At 47.8% G+C, this 17375-nt stretch overlaps 1 protein-coding gene across 1 annotated transcript; it reads right to left on the bottom strand.

Annotated features, from left to right (window-relative positions):
- Positions 1-2661: 2661 nt before the first annotated feature.
- Positions 2662-16294, bottom strand: LOC143808488 (uncharacterized). The gene is made up of 4 exons (XM_077291218.1): positions 16247-16294; positions 14145-14221; positions 13884-14025; positions 2662-3376 (listed from the first exon to the last, which is right to left on the bottom strand). Exons 2-4 carry the CDS (start codon positions 14211-14213, stop codon positions 3216-3218), a joined length of 372 nt encoding a protein of 123 aa, XP_077147333.1. The 5' UTR covers positions 14214-14221; positions 16247-16294; the 3' UTR covers positions 2662-3215.
- Between the last annotated feature and the right edge of the window lie 1081 nt (positions 16295-17375).

Here is a 17375-nt window from a genome sequence, read left to right as displayed (position 1 = left end):
TGCTGCACAAAGTCTCCTCTTAACAGTTGTTGTAGAGATGTGTCTGCTGCTAGACCTCTGTGTGGCATTGACCTGGTCTCTAATCTGAGCTGCTGTTAACCTGCGATTTCTGAGGCTGGTGACTCGGATAAACTTATCCTCAGAAGCAGAGGTGACTCTTGGTCTTCCTTTCCTGGGGCGGTCCTCAAGTGAGCCAGTTTCTTTGTAGCGCTTGATGGTTTTTGCCCCTGCACTTGGGGACACTTTCAAAGGTTGCCCAATTTATTGGACTGACTGACCTTCATTTCTTAAAGTAATGATGGCCAATCGTTTTTCTTTACTTAGAATTTGTATTATGGAAAGAAAAAAGCAGCTAACAGTCTATGCAGTAGGACTATCAGCTGTGTATCCACCAGACTTCTGCACAACACAACTGATGGTCCCAACCCCATTAATAAGGGATGCTCTGCAGGGCAGGAGAATAGTATAGAGTTGTAGGTGCAAGGCAGAGCATCTCACCTATAACTATACTATTTTATCCCACTTATTAAACCTGACAGGGCACACCTGTGAAGTGAAAACCATTCCCGGTGACTACCTCTTGAAGCTCATCAAGAGAATGCAAAGAGTGTGCAAAGCAGTCATCAAAGCAAAAGGTGGCTAATCTGAAGAAACTAGAATATAAGTCATAATTTCAGTTGTTTCACACTTTTTTGTTAAGTATATAATTCCACATGTGTTAATTCATAGTTTTGATGCCTTCAGTGTGAATGTACAATTTTCATAGTCATGAAAATACAGGAAAAAAAAAAATAAATCTTTAAATGAGGTGTGGCAAGACACACACGTGCTATACTCTGGCTCCATAGGTCACAATTTATTTTGTTAACCAGAAGGTTGAATGGGTGAGTGAAAAATTGTGCGTATCGCCAATTCTTGTCTATGAACACAAGTGCATTAGAAGTTAAGGCATTATATAAACACATGCTGTGATTGTCTAGTCCATTTTACATACCAAAACAGTGTATGCAGGCGACTTCAACAATTCAATGTTGACACGCAACCAGCCAGTCACATTCTTAATTTGTGGACATTAATGGTCCAAAGTTAACTGCAGCCATGAGATCTCTGCCTAAACAAGGCTTTTGATTTCCCTTTGAATGCATGTAGGTCCTTTCTGCAGGTAGATATGTGTAAAGAACCAGACTAACACTTCTGCCTTTGCTATTGTGGTTGCCAAGTTGGATGCAGAATGGAACTTAAAAATAGTGTCACCACAGGATGCCTGTGTAAAACAAGTACAGGTACCAATCATTTCAATCCACTTTCCCATCTCCACCCCTACTGTTTGACAGCTCTGGCTTCATAGCGCCAGAAAAGGGAGGAGATACATGGAGAACAAGTAGCTGGGAAGGTGTACATAAATAATTTGTCATGGGCCTGTACTTAGAACAATCATCCTATGCTGGGAAAGTGCCTTTAATGATATCTATATATGACAAGTGTATCGTCACTTTACAGTACCACGATGGATAGTCAGTTGAAGTATGCCAATAAGCATGTACACAATTGCCTAGTTAAAACCCACAAAATGGCATAAATCCAGTAATAACTTTAGAGCTGAAGATACTAAAACACTCATATGGTAAATTAAACTATTGTTAGATTTTCTTATTGTAGCTTGAATTACGACACGTGGCATTAAAATGGCGGCCTGCAATGTGAAATGTCTGTATACTGTTTTGCGTCCTCCCCGGCCCAGGATCTGTGTTATGATCAGACCATGTTGCTGCAGGGACAGACATTACACAACCCATAGAATCTTATATATATATGTGCCCCTGCTATCAGCACAGAAACAGCCAATTGTGGAATTTTTATTTCAATAGCTATTGATTGTAATGAAATTAGTGGGAAAACACATTTAATTTAGCCTTATCTTAAACAAACTATGATAAATGTGTATTTATTATCCATTAGGAATGGGGTATATGTAGTTACATTTCTTAAACTTTAGGAAGGCAAAGCTAATAGTTTAAAGATGTATTGATCTTAAATATAACATCTTTATTTAACTGATATTACCTGACTGATTTTAGAGTCTGCATATTTTCTTTTTTTGGCAGCAGCCCTATCCTTACCAAGATGGCAACCAAATACCTTTCTTCCAACAATAATGAAAGGAACTCCTGAATACTCCCTAAGGCAAACATTATTAATTACTGGTCCTTCCCAGTGCACAGTAATCTTGGAACTGGGAATTAAAGCTGAAAAGAACATGAAAAAAAATTGCAAAACATTAATATATTGTATGTAAAGCAAGGGCTGTAATACACAAAGAAAAAAAATACTGCTCTCTGTGGTTATTTACTGTACATAGCATAACAAGCAAGGTTATCATAGCAGTCAATTATCTATCACCATTATGGTAAGATAAAGCCAACTCTTTCCAGGAAAGAAAGCAATCCCATGTTCCTTTGTGGGTCGCTATAGCAGTAACAACATCATTGGCTGTTCTCAACATCTTCAGTTTTATAATTTAAAAAATATTGAAGGAGAAAAGAGTTCATTACTATGGTTATATTAACTGGAAACTGACCACCGTTGGTGGCATACACTTAGATGACTGGGGATACAAGCATCGGAATGATAAACTTTATTTAAACAATTACACAAGACCAGTTTACTTTTGAGTGTTCAGTTATTCAAAATTTTATTTTTTAAATTTCATAAATTAAAAGACAGATTCTTTCGACATACCATTGTAATATGTTGCAGATCATTTCCCATAAAAAACATAGAAAGGTAGGATGGATATAGATATATATATTATATATACACTTTTTTTTTTGGTTTTATTAAGTACATTTTTTACTTTTCACATTAAAACAAAAATTCAGAGAGGTAACATTCTGTATAAACATGAGAGTACTGAACATTTGCAGATGTCCTAAAATAAGTGTTTGCTATATTCAGGACCACCTACAAGTCACATGGCTTTAATAGTTCCTCAGGGAACAACGAGATATAGAATTCTGGATGTATTTGCTCGATATTTGACATGTAAGTACATACGCTTATTCAGTAATGACAATTGTGAGACATAAATGCCATATGAGGGCATGTGTTTTTCCTAAATTTTTTGTTTGGAATTACACCGATTTTTTTTTGTTTGTTTAATAAAAATATATATCAAAATAAGCACTTGTCCCATATCTTCTTTTTTTTTGCTTTTGTCAATGGTGGGTAGTTTCTTTGTCAATGAGGGCTTCTCTCGTGGTTGAAAAATTGTAGATTTCATTGATACCATTAAGATGTACATGGATGCAATTACTTTTTACTGAACTTTGCTGATTAGGGCGTGGGGGAAGAGGAGTAGAGCATGGTGAAAAAAGTGCTGTAAAGAAAAAGAAACGAGAAGTCATATCTTTTTATTCTTTCATTCATTGCATCTTTCAAAGTAATTTTTGTCTGCTTTAACTTTTACATACTTTAGCAAGCATTTTTATTAGAAAAAAATACAAACACGTAATTTGAAATTGTTAAAAGGGTTTAGATTTTAAATTGTGTTAATATACTTTAAAAATATTAGATTAATCTTTTCTTTTTAATTTTCTAAGTGACCCTGGCAGACTTGAAGCTGCAATCATGTGTCCACTTTATGTCAGACATTCTGTTGCCTTACTAATCTCACCCCTCCCCCTGTCTGACCACAACCTAATGACATTCTCTCCCCTCCCCTCATCTAGTGTGCAATCCCCACTCCACAAACTCACTCACCCTCGCAGAAATCTCAAACACCTCAATTTTACAATCACTCTCAGAGTCCCTTTTCCCCTCTTACAGTTTCCCTTCATGACAGATGCCGCTGCCTCTTTTTATAACACCACAATAACAGCTACACTTGATTCGGCCGCCCTCTCACGCATAGTAAAACTCTTCAATCAACAGGCAGCCCTGGCTGACCAAAGAACGTATATGTGCTTCCAGGGTAGCTGAGCGGAGATGGAAGAGATCACACTCTGCCGAGCACCTCATCACATACAAGCAGTCCCTCGTTAGCTTTAAGTCCACGCTCGCTGCCAGAAAACAAAGTTAATTCTCATCTCTCATAACCACCCTGTCTCACAACCCAAAACGGCTGTTCAACATTTTCAATTCTCTCCTCCATCCCCCGGCACCTCCTCCCTCTCCTGTCATTTCTGCTGAAGACTTTTCCTCTTTCTTTAAGCTGAAGATCGATAAGATCAGAGAAAGCTTTGGCCCACAGCACTCAACCCTCTTAGCTGCTGAGCCCTGTTCCTCCAAAACCAGCTTCTCCCCCATGACAGACGATCAGCTCTCCACCCTCCGGTCAAGATCACACCACACCACACCACTTGCACACTTGACCAGCTCCTGTCCCACCTCATCCCCATCCTCGCCACAGTCTTCATCAAAACTGTAACACACCTCCAACCTCTTACAAATGGTGTCTTTCCCTCATCCTTCAAACATGCCTCGATCACACCCATCCTAAAAAAGCCTTCCCTTGACCCATCCTTTGTGTCTAGCTATCGCCCGATATCTCTTCTCCCTTAAGCCTCAAAACTACTGGAACAGCATGTACATCTTGAACTGTCCTCCCAACTCTCCTCCTCCCTCTTTGAACGGTTACAATGTGGCTTTCCGACAGCATCACTCAACTGAAACGGTCCTAACTTAAGTCACTAACAACCTACTAACCACCAAGAGCAAGCAACAGTACTCTGTCCTCCTTCACCTCAACCTGTCCTCTGTCGACACTGAGGACCATTCCCTCCTGCTACCGATTCTCATCTCTTGGCATCAAAGATTCGGCCCTATCCTGGATCTCATCATATATAACAGACCGGACATTCAGTGTCTCCTTCTCCCACACCACTTCCTCAGCTCGCCCTCTTGCCTGTGTTCCCCAAGGATCAGTTCTAGGAACCCAACTCTTCTCCATTTTCACCTTCAGCTGAGACAGCTCATAGAATCACATGGTTTGCAGTATCATCTCTATGCCAATGACACAAAGATCTACCTATCTTGACCCGACCTCACCTCCTTACTCACCAAATTCCAACACTGTCTATCTGCTATCTCAGCTTTCTTTTCTGCTCGCTTTCTAAAACAGAACATGGACAAGATGGAATTCATCATCTTTCCCCCATCTCACTCTACCCCTCCACCAGACCTATCCATTCATGTCAATGGCTGCTCACTTTACCCAGTCCCGCATGCTCGCTGCATGGGGGTGATACTCGACACTACCCTCTCTTTCAAGCCACATATCCAAGCCCTTGCCTCCTCCTGTAGTCTCAAACTCAAAAAGATTCCCCAAATCCGCGCATTCCTTGACAACAAAAACAGTACTGCACACCCTTATCTCACGCCTCGATTACTACATCCTCCTACTGTCTGGCAACACTACAATCCATCCTACACACTGCTGCCCGACTAATCCACCTGTCTCCCCGTTATTCCCCAGCCTCTCCCCTATTCCAAGCCCTTCACTGGCTTCCTATTGTCCAGAGGCTCCATTTGAAAACCCTAACCATGACATACAAAGCCATCCACAATCTGTCTCAACCATACATCTGTGACATGGTCTCCCGATACTTACCTACACGCAAACTTCGATCCTCTCAAGATCTCTTTCCATACTCCCCTCTTATCTCCTCTTCCCACAACTGCATACAAGACTTCTCCCATGCTTCCCCCATATTCTAACTCTACCCAAACATCAGACTTTTGCCTACCACGAAAACCTTCAAAAAGAAACTAAAGACCTACCTCTTACAACAAGGCTATAGCCTGCAGTGATTCTCAGTCTGCTGAATCGCCACACGACCAGCTCTACCTTCTCCTAGTGTATCCTCACCCATCCCCTGTAGACTGATCCCTTGCGGGAATGGTCCTCTCTACTTCTGTACTTGTGTGTGCCTTCTTTGCGCTTATGTTTATTGCATTTGTCTATATTTTCCCTTTTTCACATGTGAAGCGCCATGGAATAAATGGCATTATAAAACGGTCTAATAATAAAAATAATGACAATATGATAATTAAAAAAAAAAAAAAAAAAAAAAAAAAATTCTGTTGGCCAATGACAAATTGCAAAGCATCAGTTCACAAAACCACAAGGTGGCTAGGAAAATCTAGAATTAAAAGGCTGTCTGTAGGATATTTAAAGTGGTATTTCAATATTTAAAGAGAACAAGTCCCTACCAAACATATCAGCACCTTCACCTGGCTGAACCCTGCAAGGAGAAAATGAAATTCATGCTCCCCCCCAGGGCAGGGCTCAGTAATCAGTCATAGGAGGGGGGCCAAGAGCCAGGCAGAGATGCAGCTCTATAGAGAGCGGTGACTGGGATGGTAGTCTTGCCTTTGGTACTGGCTTAGTATTGGGGTCAGATGTCAGCCAGTGCTGAGGGTGTGGCTACCACCACCACTGTATAGAAAGAGTGGTGACTGAATCTGTGCGCAATTTGATGCTCGCTACGCAACTTTCTGATCTTATTAATTAAGTTAATATTTTGACAGATTGGGCATTTATAAAGCAGAAATAATAAATATTTAATTTTTTAGCGGTTTATTTTTTATGTTGCAAATGGTGATAGATTTGAACTTGTGTTTTTCAAATTTTTTTTTAAACCATAACCCGATCACTTCTACAGCATACAGCACAGCAGCAGCCCTGATCTCTGATGCAGAAGCGATCATCTCCTCTGACAGCTACAGGCAAGCATTCAGAGAAGGGCTTCCATGACAGCAACATGGCTGTCATAGCAGCGGATTGGTGCCCTGTGATCACCAGTCAGAAAGCAGCAATTCTGGCCACGGCGGGTTAAAAGCTGTCAGAGTTTGACAGCGTTATTTAACTGATTAACACCCGCAGGGGGTTGCGCCGCTCCCTGCTTCGGATCACTGTTCAGATCAGCAAGCCGATGTGGGCTCAGCCCCCCGAGACCACATGAAATTAAGGGACACAACATATGACTTACCGGTACGTCCTGGGTCATGAAGGGATTAATAATAATTTTTTTTTATAATCCATATACATGTAATAGCTACAGAGGCTGAACAAAATTAGATGTGCACTGAGTAATTTGTAAAATAGTGTGCCATCATAGGATATATGTGAAATGTTAATATGAAAGTGCATTGACAAAAAAACAATAGCATTATAGAATTACTGCTGGCAAAAAGAAAAGATTACATGTCTTTGCATATTTAGCTCCCACAAAAATCTCACTTATTAGTACCAGTTTGTAGAGCCACAACCAAATTTAATCTTTTAGTATAAAAAAAAATCAAAATGAAAATTCTCATACTTGCTTGACACAGTTCTGATATAACACAGGATTTTTGGTTGCTTACCGTAGAATCTGTTTCTTGGAGCCTCCATTGGGGGACACAGGAACCATGGGTGTATGCTGCTGCCACTAGGAGGCTGCCACTATGCAAATAAAAAAAGTTAGCTCCTCCTCTGCAGTGTACACCCCACCGACTGGCATTATACTCTTCAGATAGTGAGAAAGCAGTAGGAGAAAAATAACAAGGTTGAAAAACCATAACCAAAAACTTGAGAACTGTAAACGTGATAAGTCAAACGTGAGAATAATCACAGAACATAGAACAACAGAAACATTGGGAGGGAGCTGTGTCCCCCAATGGAGGCTCCAAGAAACAGATTTTACGGTAAACAACCAAAAATCCTGTTTTCTTTATCGCCTCTCATTTGGGGGACACAGGAACCATGGGACGTCCCAAAGCAGGACCAAGGGTGGGGAAAATAGACTTCCATCAGGTCAGAGGACTCACCACTGCAAGATCCTTCTGCCTAGGCTGGCGTCTGCTGAAGCGTAGGTATGGACCTTGTAAAATTTGGCAAACGTGTGGATGGAAGACCAGGTTGCAGCTTTGCAAAGCTGTAGGTCGGAAGCCCAGTGGTGCACCGGCCAGGAGGCGCCGACTGCCCGAGTACAGTGAGCCTTGATCCCAGGAGGAGGCACTCTGTTCTTAACCCGGTAAGCCTCCAGAATAGCCGTTCTGATCCAGCAAGCAATAGACGCCTTAGAAGCCAGCTGGCCTCTGCGCGAACCATCAGGAATGACGAAAAGAGAATCCGTCTCCCGGAAAGTGGACATTCTATCCAGATAGATTGTCACTGCCCTGACGAGGTCCAGCTTGTTCAACGATCGCTCCAGAGGATGAGTCGGAGCTGGTCAAAAAGAAGGTAGAACGATGTCCTCGTTGAGGTGGAAGGTGGAAACCACCTTAGGAAGAAAAGAAGGCGGAGGCCTGAGGACCACCTTGTCCTGGTGGATGACCAGGAACGGAGGACGGCAAGACAGGGCCGCCAGCTCGGAAACGCGGCGGACAGAAGTGATGGCCACAAGAAAAGCCACCTTCCAAGATAGAACTGACAGGGGAACCTCCCTGAGAGGCTCAAAGGGGGAAACCCTCAGAACGTCCAGTACCAGGTTTAAATCCCATGAATCCACAGGGGCCCTGTACGGAGGGACCGTGTGGGCTACTCCTTGAAGGAAGGTGTTAACCTGTGGTCGGGAAGCTAAAGTCTTCTGAAAAAGGATGGAAAGCGCAGAAACCTGGCCCTTTAGGGAACCAACAGCAAGGCCCGAATCCAGTCCTGCCTGAAGGAAGGCCAAGATGTAAGGCAGGGAAAAGGACATAGATGAAACGCGGTTGGACTCGCACCAACGGAAGTAAGCCTTCCAGGTATGATAGTAGATCCTGGAAGACGAAGGCTTCCGAGCCTGAATCATGGTGTGAATCACTCGGGCCGAAAGGCCGGACGCTATTAGAACTGCGGTCTCAACAGCCACGCCGTTAAACTGAGCGACCGAGAATTTGGGTGGCAGATCGGACCCTGAGACAGCAGATCGGGCCTGTCTGGAAGGCGCCAGGGAGCGTCCGCGAGAAGATTGACGAGCTCCACGAACCAAGCTCTCCTGGGCCAATCCGGGGCGATCAGAATGACCGGCACCCCTTCCGCTTTGATCTTCTTCAACAGCTTGAGAAGTAATGGAAGGGGTGGGAACAGGTAGGGCAGCACGAACTGTGACCAAGGAATGGACAGAGCGTCGATGCCCACTGCGAGAGGATCGCGAGACCTGGAGACGAACTGCGGAACCTTCCTGTTCATTCGAGACGCCGTGATGTCCACGTCCGGAGTCCCCCATCGAAGACAAATCTGATGGAAGATCTCCGGATGCAAGGACCATTCCCCTGCCGCAAGACCCTCGCGGCTGCTCCGGATGCAAGGACCATTCCCCTGCCGCAAGACCCTCGCGGCTGAGGAAGTCGGCGGCCCAATTGTCCACGCCGGGGATATGCACAGCGGATATCACCGGAACCGTTGCCTCTGCTCAGAGGAGGATCTTGGATACCTCGGCCAAGGATCTCCGAGTCCCCCCTTGATGGTTGACATATGCCACCGCCGTGGCATTGTCTGTCTGGATTCGGATAGGAAGGCCCCTGAGAATCCTTTCCCAGTGACGAAGAGACAGAAAAATGGCCCGGATCTCGAGGACATTGATCAGCAAGGTTGACTCTTGCGCCGTCCAGCGGACCTGTACAGTCAGGTGGCAAAACACTGCACCCCAGCCGAGCAGGCTGGCATCCGTCGTCACCACTTGCCACTGAACTGGAAGGAAGGACCTGCCCTGGGAGACGAGAGGTGACGTGAGCCACCAGTTGAGAGACCGTTTGACTCGGGGAGAGAGTCGGATCGGGCGGTCCAGGGAGAAAACAGACCTGTTCCACTGAGACAGGATGGCTTGCTGAAGAGGTCGCGACTGAAATTGGGCGAAGGGAATCGCTTCCAATTTTGCTACCATCCTCCCCAAAACCTTCATGGCCGATCGGTAGGAGGGAGACCGAGGGCCCTGGAGCACGCGTATGTCCCGACGAAGAATGGATCTCTTGTCTTCGGGAAGAAAGACCTTGGTCTGACGTGTGTCAAAGAGCATGCCCAGAAAGATGATGCGCTGAGAAGGAATAAGGCAGGACTTCTTCCGGTTGACCAGCCACCCGAAACGGGCTAGGGTGTCGAGAACAATGAACAGGCTTTCGTGGGCCTGAAAAAAGGACGGAGCCTTGATGAGGATGTCGTCGACATATGGAAACAGAACCAGGCCTCTGACCCTCAAGATGGCCATCAGCGCCGCCATGATCTTCGTGAAAACTCTTGGGGCGGTTGCAAGACCAAATGGCAGGGAGACGAACTGAAAATGTTCCTGAAGCACTGCAAAGCGCAGGTATCGGTGATGTCCCAGGAATATCGGAACATGGAGGTAGGCGTCATGAATATCTATGGAACACAGAAATTCCTGAGCCTCCATGGAAGCAATTACTGAACGAAGGGATTCCATCCTGAAGTGATTCAGACGGACTCTCCTGTTCAGCAATTTGAGATCCAGAATGGGGCGCACTCTGCCGTCTTTTTTCGGTACCACAAAAAGGTTTGAATAGAAACCTGTGAACCGTTCTTTTTCCGGGACGGGTACGATTGCCCCGGCTTTGAGGAGAGACGCGATGGCTGCGAAGAAACCCGGAACTAGAGCGGGGTCTCTTAAAGGTCAGGGTTTCGAAGAAACGATCCCGGGGTCATGAAAGGAACTCTATCTTGTATCATGAGGATACAACTTCCCTGACCAATGCGTCCTCTACCGAGGAAATCCAGACGTCCCTGAAGAGGAGACGGCCGCCCAACCTGGGAGATGGGCTGGCTACTAGGCGAGAGTCATGCCGAGGTGGTTCTTCCAGTACTGGACCTGGAGGATCTACCCTGGGAGTAGCGAGAACGCCAGGAAGGAGTGGGCCTAAAGGATACCGTCTTCTTCTCTTGACGGGCCTGTGGCCTCTGTTGCTGCTGGGAGAAGGAGTTCAGTGCCGCAAAGCGCCGAAAGGTCCGAAATTGACGTCTTGGAGGAGGGCGTCGAGGCTTGGCCTGGCGATGAAGGGAACTCGTGCCCCCTGTAGCATCCTTAATAATTTGGTCCAGCTTAGAACCAAAGAGACGAGACCCCTGAAAAGGCAGGCTGGTAAGGGACTTTTTAGAAGACAAACCGGCCGGCCAGGCCTTAAGCCAAACGGTCCGGCGGATGGCAACAGCGTTGCTGGACGCTGCGTCTTGTGCGGCTCAGGCGGAGACCAGATATTCACCCGCGTGAGAAATCTGGTTGGCAAGATCTGCCAGCTGTCCGGGTGGAACCCCGTTCAGAATGCCCTGACGGAGCTGTTTGGCCCATTTGGATATGGCTTTTGAAAACCAAGTGGAAGCAAAGGCCGGGCAAAGACTAGCTGAGGCCGCTTCAAAGGCTGATTTCGCGAAGGATTCTATGACTATCGTTAGAATCCTTCAGGGGATGCTCCGCCGGACAGTGGGAGGACTGTGTTGGTGGACAGTCTGGAAACTGGAGGGTCCACCGAAGGGGAGGCAGTCCAATTAGCGGTGAGCTCAGGATAAAAAGGATATAAAACGCCAAGACGCATTCCTCTCTGAAAGCGTCTGGTCGGATTCTCTCATTCTCTAGTCATAATCTCCTCAAATTCAGGGTGAGGAGCGAAAAACTTGGAAGGTGGTTTTGCCTGTCTAAACGAAACCGCCTGATCTGCGGGTTCCGTAGAGGACTCCTTGATGCCACAGGTTAGATTTATCGCTCCAATGAGATTCTGAACTATATCTCTCATGGTAGCGATTTGGTTCGAATCCAGCTCCGAAACATCCTCCGAAGGCGCGTCAGAGAACGCTTCGCCTGATCCAGGGGAGGAGGATCGGGAAGAAGCTGACCGCAGAGGAGGATCGGGTGGCGAGATGGAGCGAGAAGAGGACTCAGACCAGCGTTCCTGTCTGGACCTTCTGCGGCTAACCATGGAGGGTTCGGACGGAGCTTCGTGCGACACGCTGGCTACAGCGGGGGTCTGCAGGGGTAACCGATCCAGCACGGACACCAAAGTTTGAGACACCCGAGTCAGGTCGGCCACCGATTGAGACAGAGAGGAAGCCCAGCCTGGGATGGGGGTATCACTCTCGGGCGGATCGGCTGGGGGATCCTGGGCAGTGGGAACAATCGGGTTGCTGCAGGCCTGACAGAGCGGAGAGGACTGACCTGAGGGAAGTTTGCTGTTACAGGACGAACAAGCAAAGTATTTGACTAAGGCAGAAGACTTTGAGGAAGAAGTAGGAGGATGAGAGTGGCCCCCTTTAGAGTTACACATTTTGGAGAGCTCCCTGAAGAAATGCCAGCAGGTTAGGGGACAGTGGGGCAGAGGGGGGTGTCAGTCTGCAGTGCAGAGCTACTCACGGCAGATGAAAAACACGGATACCAGGATGCTGCAGGCCTGGAGGAAGATGATGTGGATCTCCGACACAGATGGTGTACCGTGTCCCCAGAAAAGAGCGCTCTGCAGAGTTCTTCTGTGAAGGTGTGCGGCAGGGTGAAGAAAACACGTGCCCAGCGGCGTGGAGGAAGGGGCGGAGCCAGCCGAGATAGCGCCGGTGGGTTGCACAGTGTGTCGAGCGGGAGAAAGCCCGCCCGAAGAAACAGTAAGTGGGCGGAGCACGGCACCGGAAGTAGGCCCCGGGAAAAGCCGGGGCCTAAATTAGAAGCCGGCGACCGTCGGGGGTAAACAGCGGTGCGGGCGCTACCCGGCTGACAGGCGCGGCCGCATACAAAGGTAAGCGCTGCCGCCGAAAGTAGGGGCCGGCGTCGCCGTAAATGAACCATGGTGCGGGCGCTGCCCGGCTGAGAGGCGCGGCAGCCGCTGCATAGAAAGGGGAGCGCTGCCGCTGGGGCCTATGTTAGAAAACCGGCGACCGCTGGAGGGAACCGCGGCCGCGAGGCAGCTCCAAAGGGTACGGCCGCCAGGGAAGACGGCGCGGCTGCCTGTAGGGGGCTGCGCCGCAGAGAGAAAAGATGCGGCCGCAGGCAAGGCAGTGTGACTGCCTGTAAAAATGCAGCCGCCGAACAGCGCGGCCGGACATCAGGGCCCCGCGCAAACGATAGGACTGGCGCCCAGACTGCTGCGGGGGTCTGCCAGAAAAAGGTGCTGCCGCAGAATAGAAGTGCGGCCGCACAAATAGCAGTGCGGCTGCTTCTGTAAGGTACCGCAAGAAAGGAGGGAGTCTGCAGGGGCCCCCTAAGGGAAATACTCACCTAACATCCCACGCCGACCGTACTAACCTTAAAACGTGGAAAGTATTACACGTCCGTGGAGTTGGAGATGGACGTCCTCGTCTCCTCCAACCGACAGGCTCTGGTGGGCGAGTGGGTGGGTGATGGAGCCAGGACCGGACTTCTGAGCACGCTTGTGTGCTAGGATCTTGGTCCTGGAGAGGGATCTATGAGGATACGGGGTGGCCGTACACGCCGTACTCATAGTCCGCTTTGTGGGATTACAGGTGTGACTGTTCACCCTGTATCCCTTCCGGAAAACCTGAAAAGAAACGACGCACATTGAGGTAGATAAGGGTCTAATGAAAGACCCGTGTCCACCTCCTACTGACACTAAGCTAAACTGAAGAGTATAATGCCAGTCGGTGGGGTGTACACTGCAGAGGAGGAGCTAACTTTATTGTTATTTGCATAGTGTCAGCCTCCTAGTGGCAGCAGCATACACCCATGGTTCCTGTGTCCCCCAATGAGAGGCGATAAAGAAAAATGTATAATAAAAATAAATGTTGGATTATGAAGAGGTATGATAAGTGGAAAAGACAATTCTAATTGATGTGGACTTCCATGTGTGCACCTCGCGGCGATATTGTATTATAGTTTTCATGGCATTATTAACAATTTGATAAACCATGGTATACAGTCATCATTTAACCAATAATGTTAATATGAATTTGGAAACTTTTGCACAACCATTACCTTCATTTCCAAAATTTTTATGTTTTTCGATAACAATGTAATTAGAGGTTGTACATTCCTCAAACTCATTAATAGCTTGCACAGCGTTCTGTAAGGAGTCACAAGTTTGCAGCTGGGAGCTGTGTTTGGACGACATTAGTGCCTAATGGAAAGAAAACAAACATTTAATAGTATGTTAGTGCTAAATGTAGAATAAAATACATTTGAGTGATATAAATATGGAGAATATGCTCAGCTGCCATGTATCAAAAACTACTATACCACATCAGATGAATTCACAGTAGACTGGACCTCACATGGTAAGCCAAAATTCAAATCCATTTGTGCCATTGTATCTTCTACAATAAAAAAAACAAAACAAAAAAAAAAAAAACAGCAATTTATATGCTTCAACTAAATGAGATATGAAAGGAAAAAACCTTAACAGACATATAATGTAAGTGAAGTTAAATGAAAATATATACACACATTATCTACTATATAATTGTCTAAGGAGTACTTCCGTTTGTCTGTCACGGATATTCATTGGTCGCAGCCTCTGTCTGTCATGGAAATCCAAGTCGCTGATTGGTCGCGGCAAAACAGCCACGACCAATCAGCGACAGGCACAGTCTGGAAGAAAATGGCCGCTCCTTACTCCCCGCAGTCAGTGCCGCATACTACCTTCCGGTCACCGCTAACACAGGGTTAATGCCGGCCTTAACGGACAGCGTTATGACGCGGGTAGCGCACTCCATTACCGCTGCTATTAACCCTGTGTGTCCCCAATTTTTTACTATTGATGCTGCCTATGCGGCATCAATAGTAAAAAATGTAATGTTAAAAATAATAATAAAACAAAAAACCTGCTATACTCACCCTCCGTAGTTCGCCAAGCCACTCGCGCCGGCCGCCATCTTCCGTTACCGGCGATGCATTGCGAAATTACCCAGAAGACTTAGCTTTCTCGCGAGACCGCTAAGTCATCTGGGTAATTTCGCAATGCATCCTGGGAGCGGAAGATGGCGGCAGCCGCTCGCCCATCGGCACAGCGCCGTTAGATTCCAGGAGGTGAGTATGTAAATTTTTTTATTTTAATTTTTTTGTTTTTTTAAACAGGGATATGTGCCCACACTGCTAAATACTGTGTGGGCTGCGTTATAGGCTACATGGCTGCTATATACTACGTGGGCTGCGCTATATAGCCAGCAGCAGCTATATAGCCACGAAAGCCAGCAGCAGCCACCAAAAATCCCACCACATGGGTCCCCCATGATAGCCACCAGCAGCAGCCCCCCCCCCCCAAACTCCCACCACAGGGGTCCCCCGCAAAAGCCAGCAGCAGCCCCCCCAAACTCCCACCACAGGGGTCCACCGCAATAGCCAGAAGCAGCCCCCCCCAACTCCCACCACAGGGGTCCCCCGCAATAACAAGCAGCCCCCCCCCAAACTCCCACCACAGGGGTCCCCCGCAATAGCCAGCAGCCCCCCAAACTCCCACCACAGGGGTCCCCCGCAATAACAAGCAGCAGCCCCCCAAACTCCCACCACAGGGGTCCCCCGCAATAACAAGCAGCAGCCCCCCCCCAAACTCCCACCACAGGGGTCCCCCGCAATAGCCAGCAGCAGCCCCCCCCGAACTCCCACCACAGGGGTCCACCGCAATAGCCAGCAGCAGCCCCCCCAAACTCCCACCACAGGGGTCCCCCGCAATAGCCAGCAGCAGCCCCCCCAAACTCCCACCACAGGGGTCCCCCGCAATAGCCAGCAGCAGCCCCCCAAAACTCCCACCACAGGGGTCCCCCGCAATAGCCAGCAGCAGCCCCCCCAAACTCCCACCACAGGGGGTCCACCGATCGCCAGCAGGACCCCCCAAAATCCCACCACAGGGGGTCGACCGATCGCCAGCAGGACCCCCCAAAATCCCACCACAGGGGGTCGACCGATCGCCAGCAGGACCCCCCAAAATCCCACCACAGGGGGTCGACCGATCGCCAGCAGGACCCCCCAAAATCTCACCACAGGGGGTCGACCGATCGCCAGCAGGACCCCCCAAAATCCCACCACAGGGGGTCGACCGATCGCCAGCAGGACCCCCCAAAATCCCACCACAGGGGGTCGACCGATCGCCAGCAGGACCCCCAAAATCCCACCACAGGGGGTCCACCGATCGCCAGCAGGACCCCCCAAAATCCAACCACAGGGGGTCCACTGATCACCAGCAGGACCGCCCAAAATCCCATCACAGGGGGTCCACTGATCGCCAGCAGGACCCCCCAAAATCCCACCACAGGGGGTCAACCCTACAGGCAGCGGATCGCCAGCAGGACCCCCCAAAATCCCACCACAGGGGGTCGACCCTGCAAGCAGCAGATCCCACTAACCTCTATGCTCCAAGCATCCTGTGCGGCCGAAAGATAATGGCGTCCTGCTGCTTCGCGCCTTGCTAAAAAGATAACGCCCACAATGTGCACTCAGAACACGCCCATAACACGTGACGGACATGACGTCACACCTGGAAGGAGCCCATACACTCTAGCATCTACCCTTCCATTACCTGTGCTGTGGAAAGGCAACAAGAGGGAGGGCTCTGTGTGTGCAGTCATGGGATGCTTTTACCTCACCACAGTGTGGCTGGCTGCCACAATTAAGAGGTTAGTTTTTCCAAAACACAATAAAGCACTCTGCCACTCCTTTAGTGAACTATAACTCCCAGCATGTCATAGGATCTGCAGGACATGCTGGGAGTTATAGTTCTCCCATGGGATTTTAAAGCAGCACTCCAGTGTTATTTTGCAGTGCTGGAGTGGTGCTTTCAATATAAGCCCTGTGCCCCCATTCTTATACTCACCCTCCAGCATCTTCATATAGTACTTCACAGACACCACACTGGTCCCGCAGCTTCCAACATAATAACATACTATTATATATATAATAACACCACATATAATAGTATGTTATTAAATATTTTACCAGTTTTTTGCTTCAAATATTTTTTTTCCTATTTTCCACCTCTAAAACCTGGGTGCGCCTTATAGTCCGGTGCGTCTTATAGTCCGAAAAATACGGTATATTCTGTATTTATATTTAATTCAGCGCGATATATGTGAAAAGCCGGTAATTCAATTGCCGGCTTCTCATTTCTCCTTCCCAAACCCGACAGGATATGAGACATGGTTTACATACAGTAAACCATCTCATATCCCCCTTTTTTTTGCATATTCCACACTACTAATGTTAATAGTGTGTATGTGCAAAATTTGGGCGCTGTAGCTGCTAAAATAAAGGGTTAAATGGCGGAAAAAATTGGCGTGGGCTCCCGCGCAATTTTCTCCACCAGAGTGGTAAAGCCAGTGACTGAGGGCAGATATTAATAGCCTAGAGAGGGTCCATGGTTATTGGCCCCCCCTGGCTACAAACATCTGCCCCCAGCCACCCCAGAAAAGGCACATCTGGAAGATGCGCCTATTCTGGCACTTGGCCACTCTCTTCCCACTCCCGTGTAGCGGTGGG

This window comes from Ranitomeya variabilis, chromosome 2, assembly GCF_051348905.1.
Source record: "Ranitomeya variabilis isolate aRanVar5 chromosome 2, aRanVar5.hap1, whole genome shotgun sequence".
Lineage (NCBI taxonomy): Eukaryota > Metazoa > Chordata > Amphibia > Anura > Dendrobatidae > Ranitomeya > Ranitomeya variabilis.
Note: the sequence above shows the minus strand (reverse complement) of the source record. Positions and strands in the feature narration are given on the sequence as shown.

What these genes read in the sequence shown, in the direction of transcription:
- LOC143808488 (XM_077291218.1), bottom strand. Translation starts at nt 14,213, where the DNA reads ATGGCACAAATGGATTTGAATTTTGGCTTACCATGTGAGGTCCAGTCT. An exon ending in CTGTGAATTCATCTGATGTG is followed by an intron (nt 14,026 to 14,144) that starts GTATAGTAGTTT and finishes TCTTTCCATTAG; the next exon opens with GCACTAATGTCGTCCAAACA. An exon ending in TAAAAATTTTGGAAATGAAG is followed by an intron (nt 3,377 to 13,883) that starts GTAATGGTTGTG and finishes TTTTCTTTACAG; the next exon opens with CACTTTTTTCACCATGCTCT.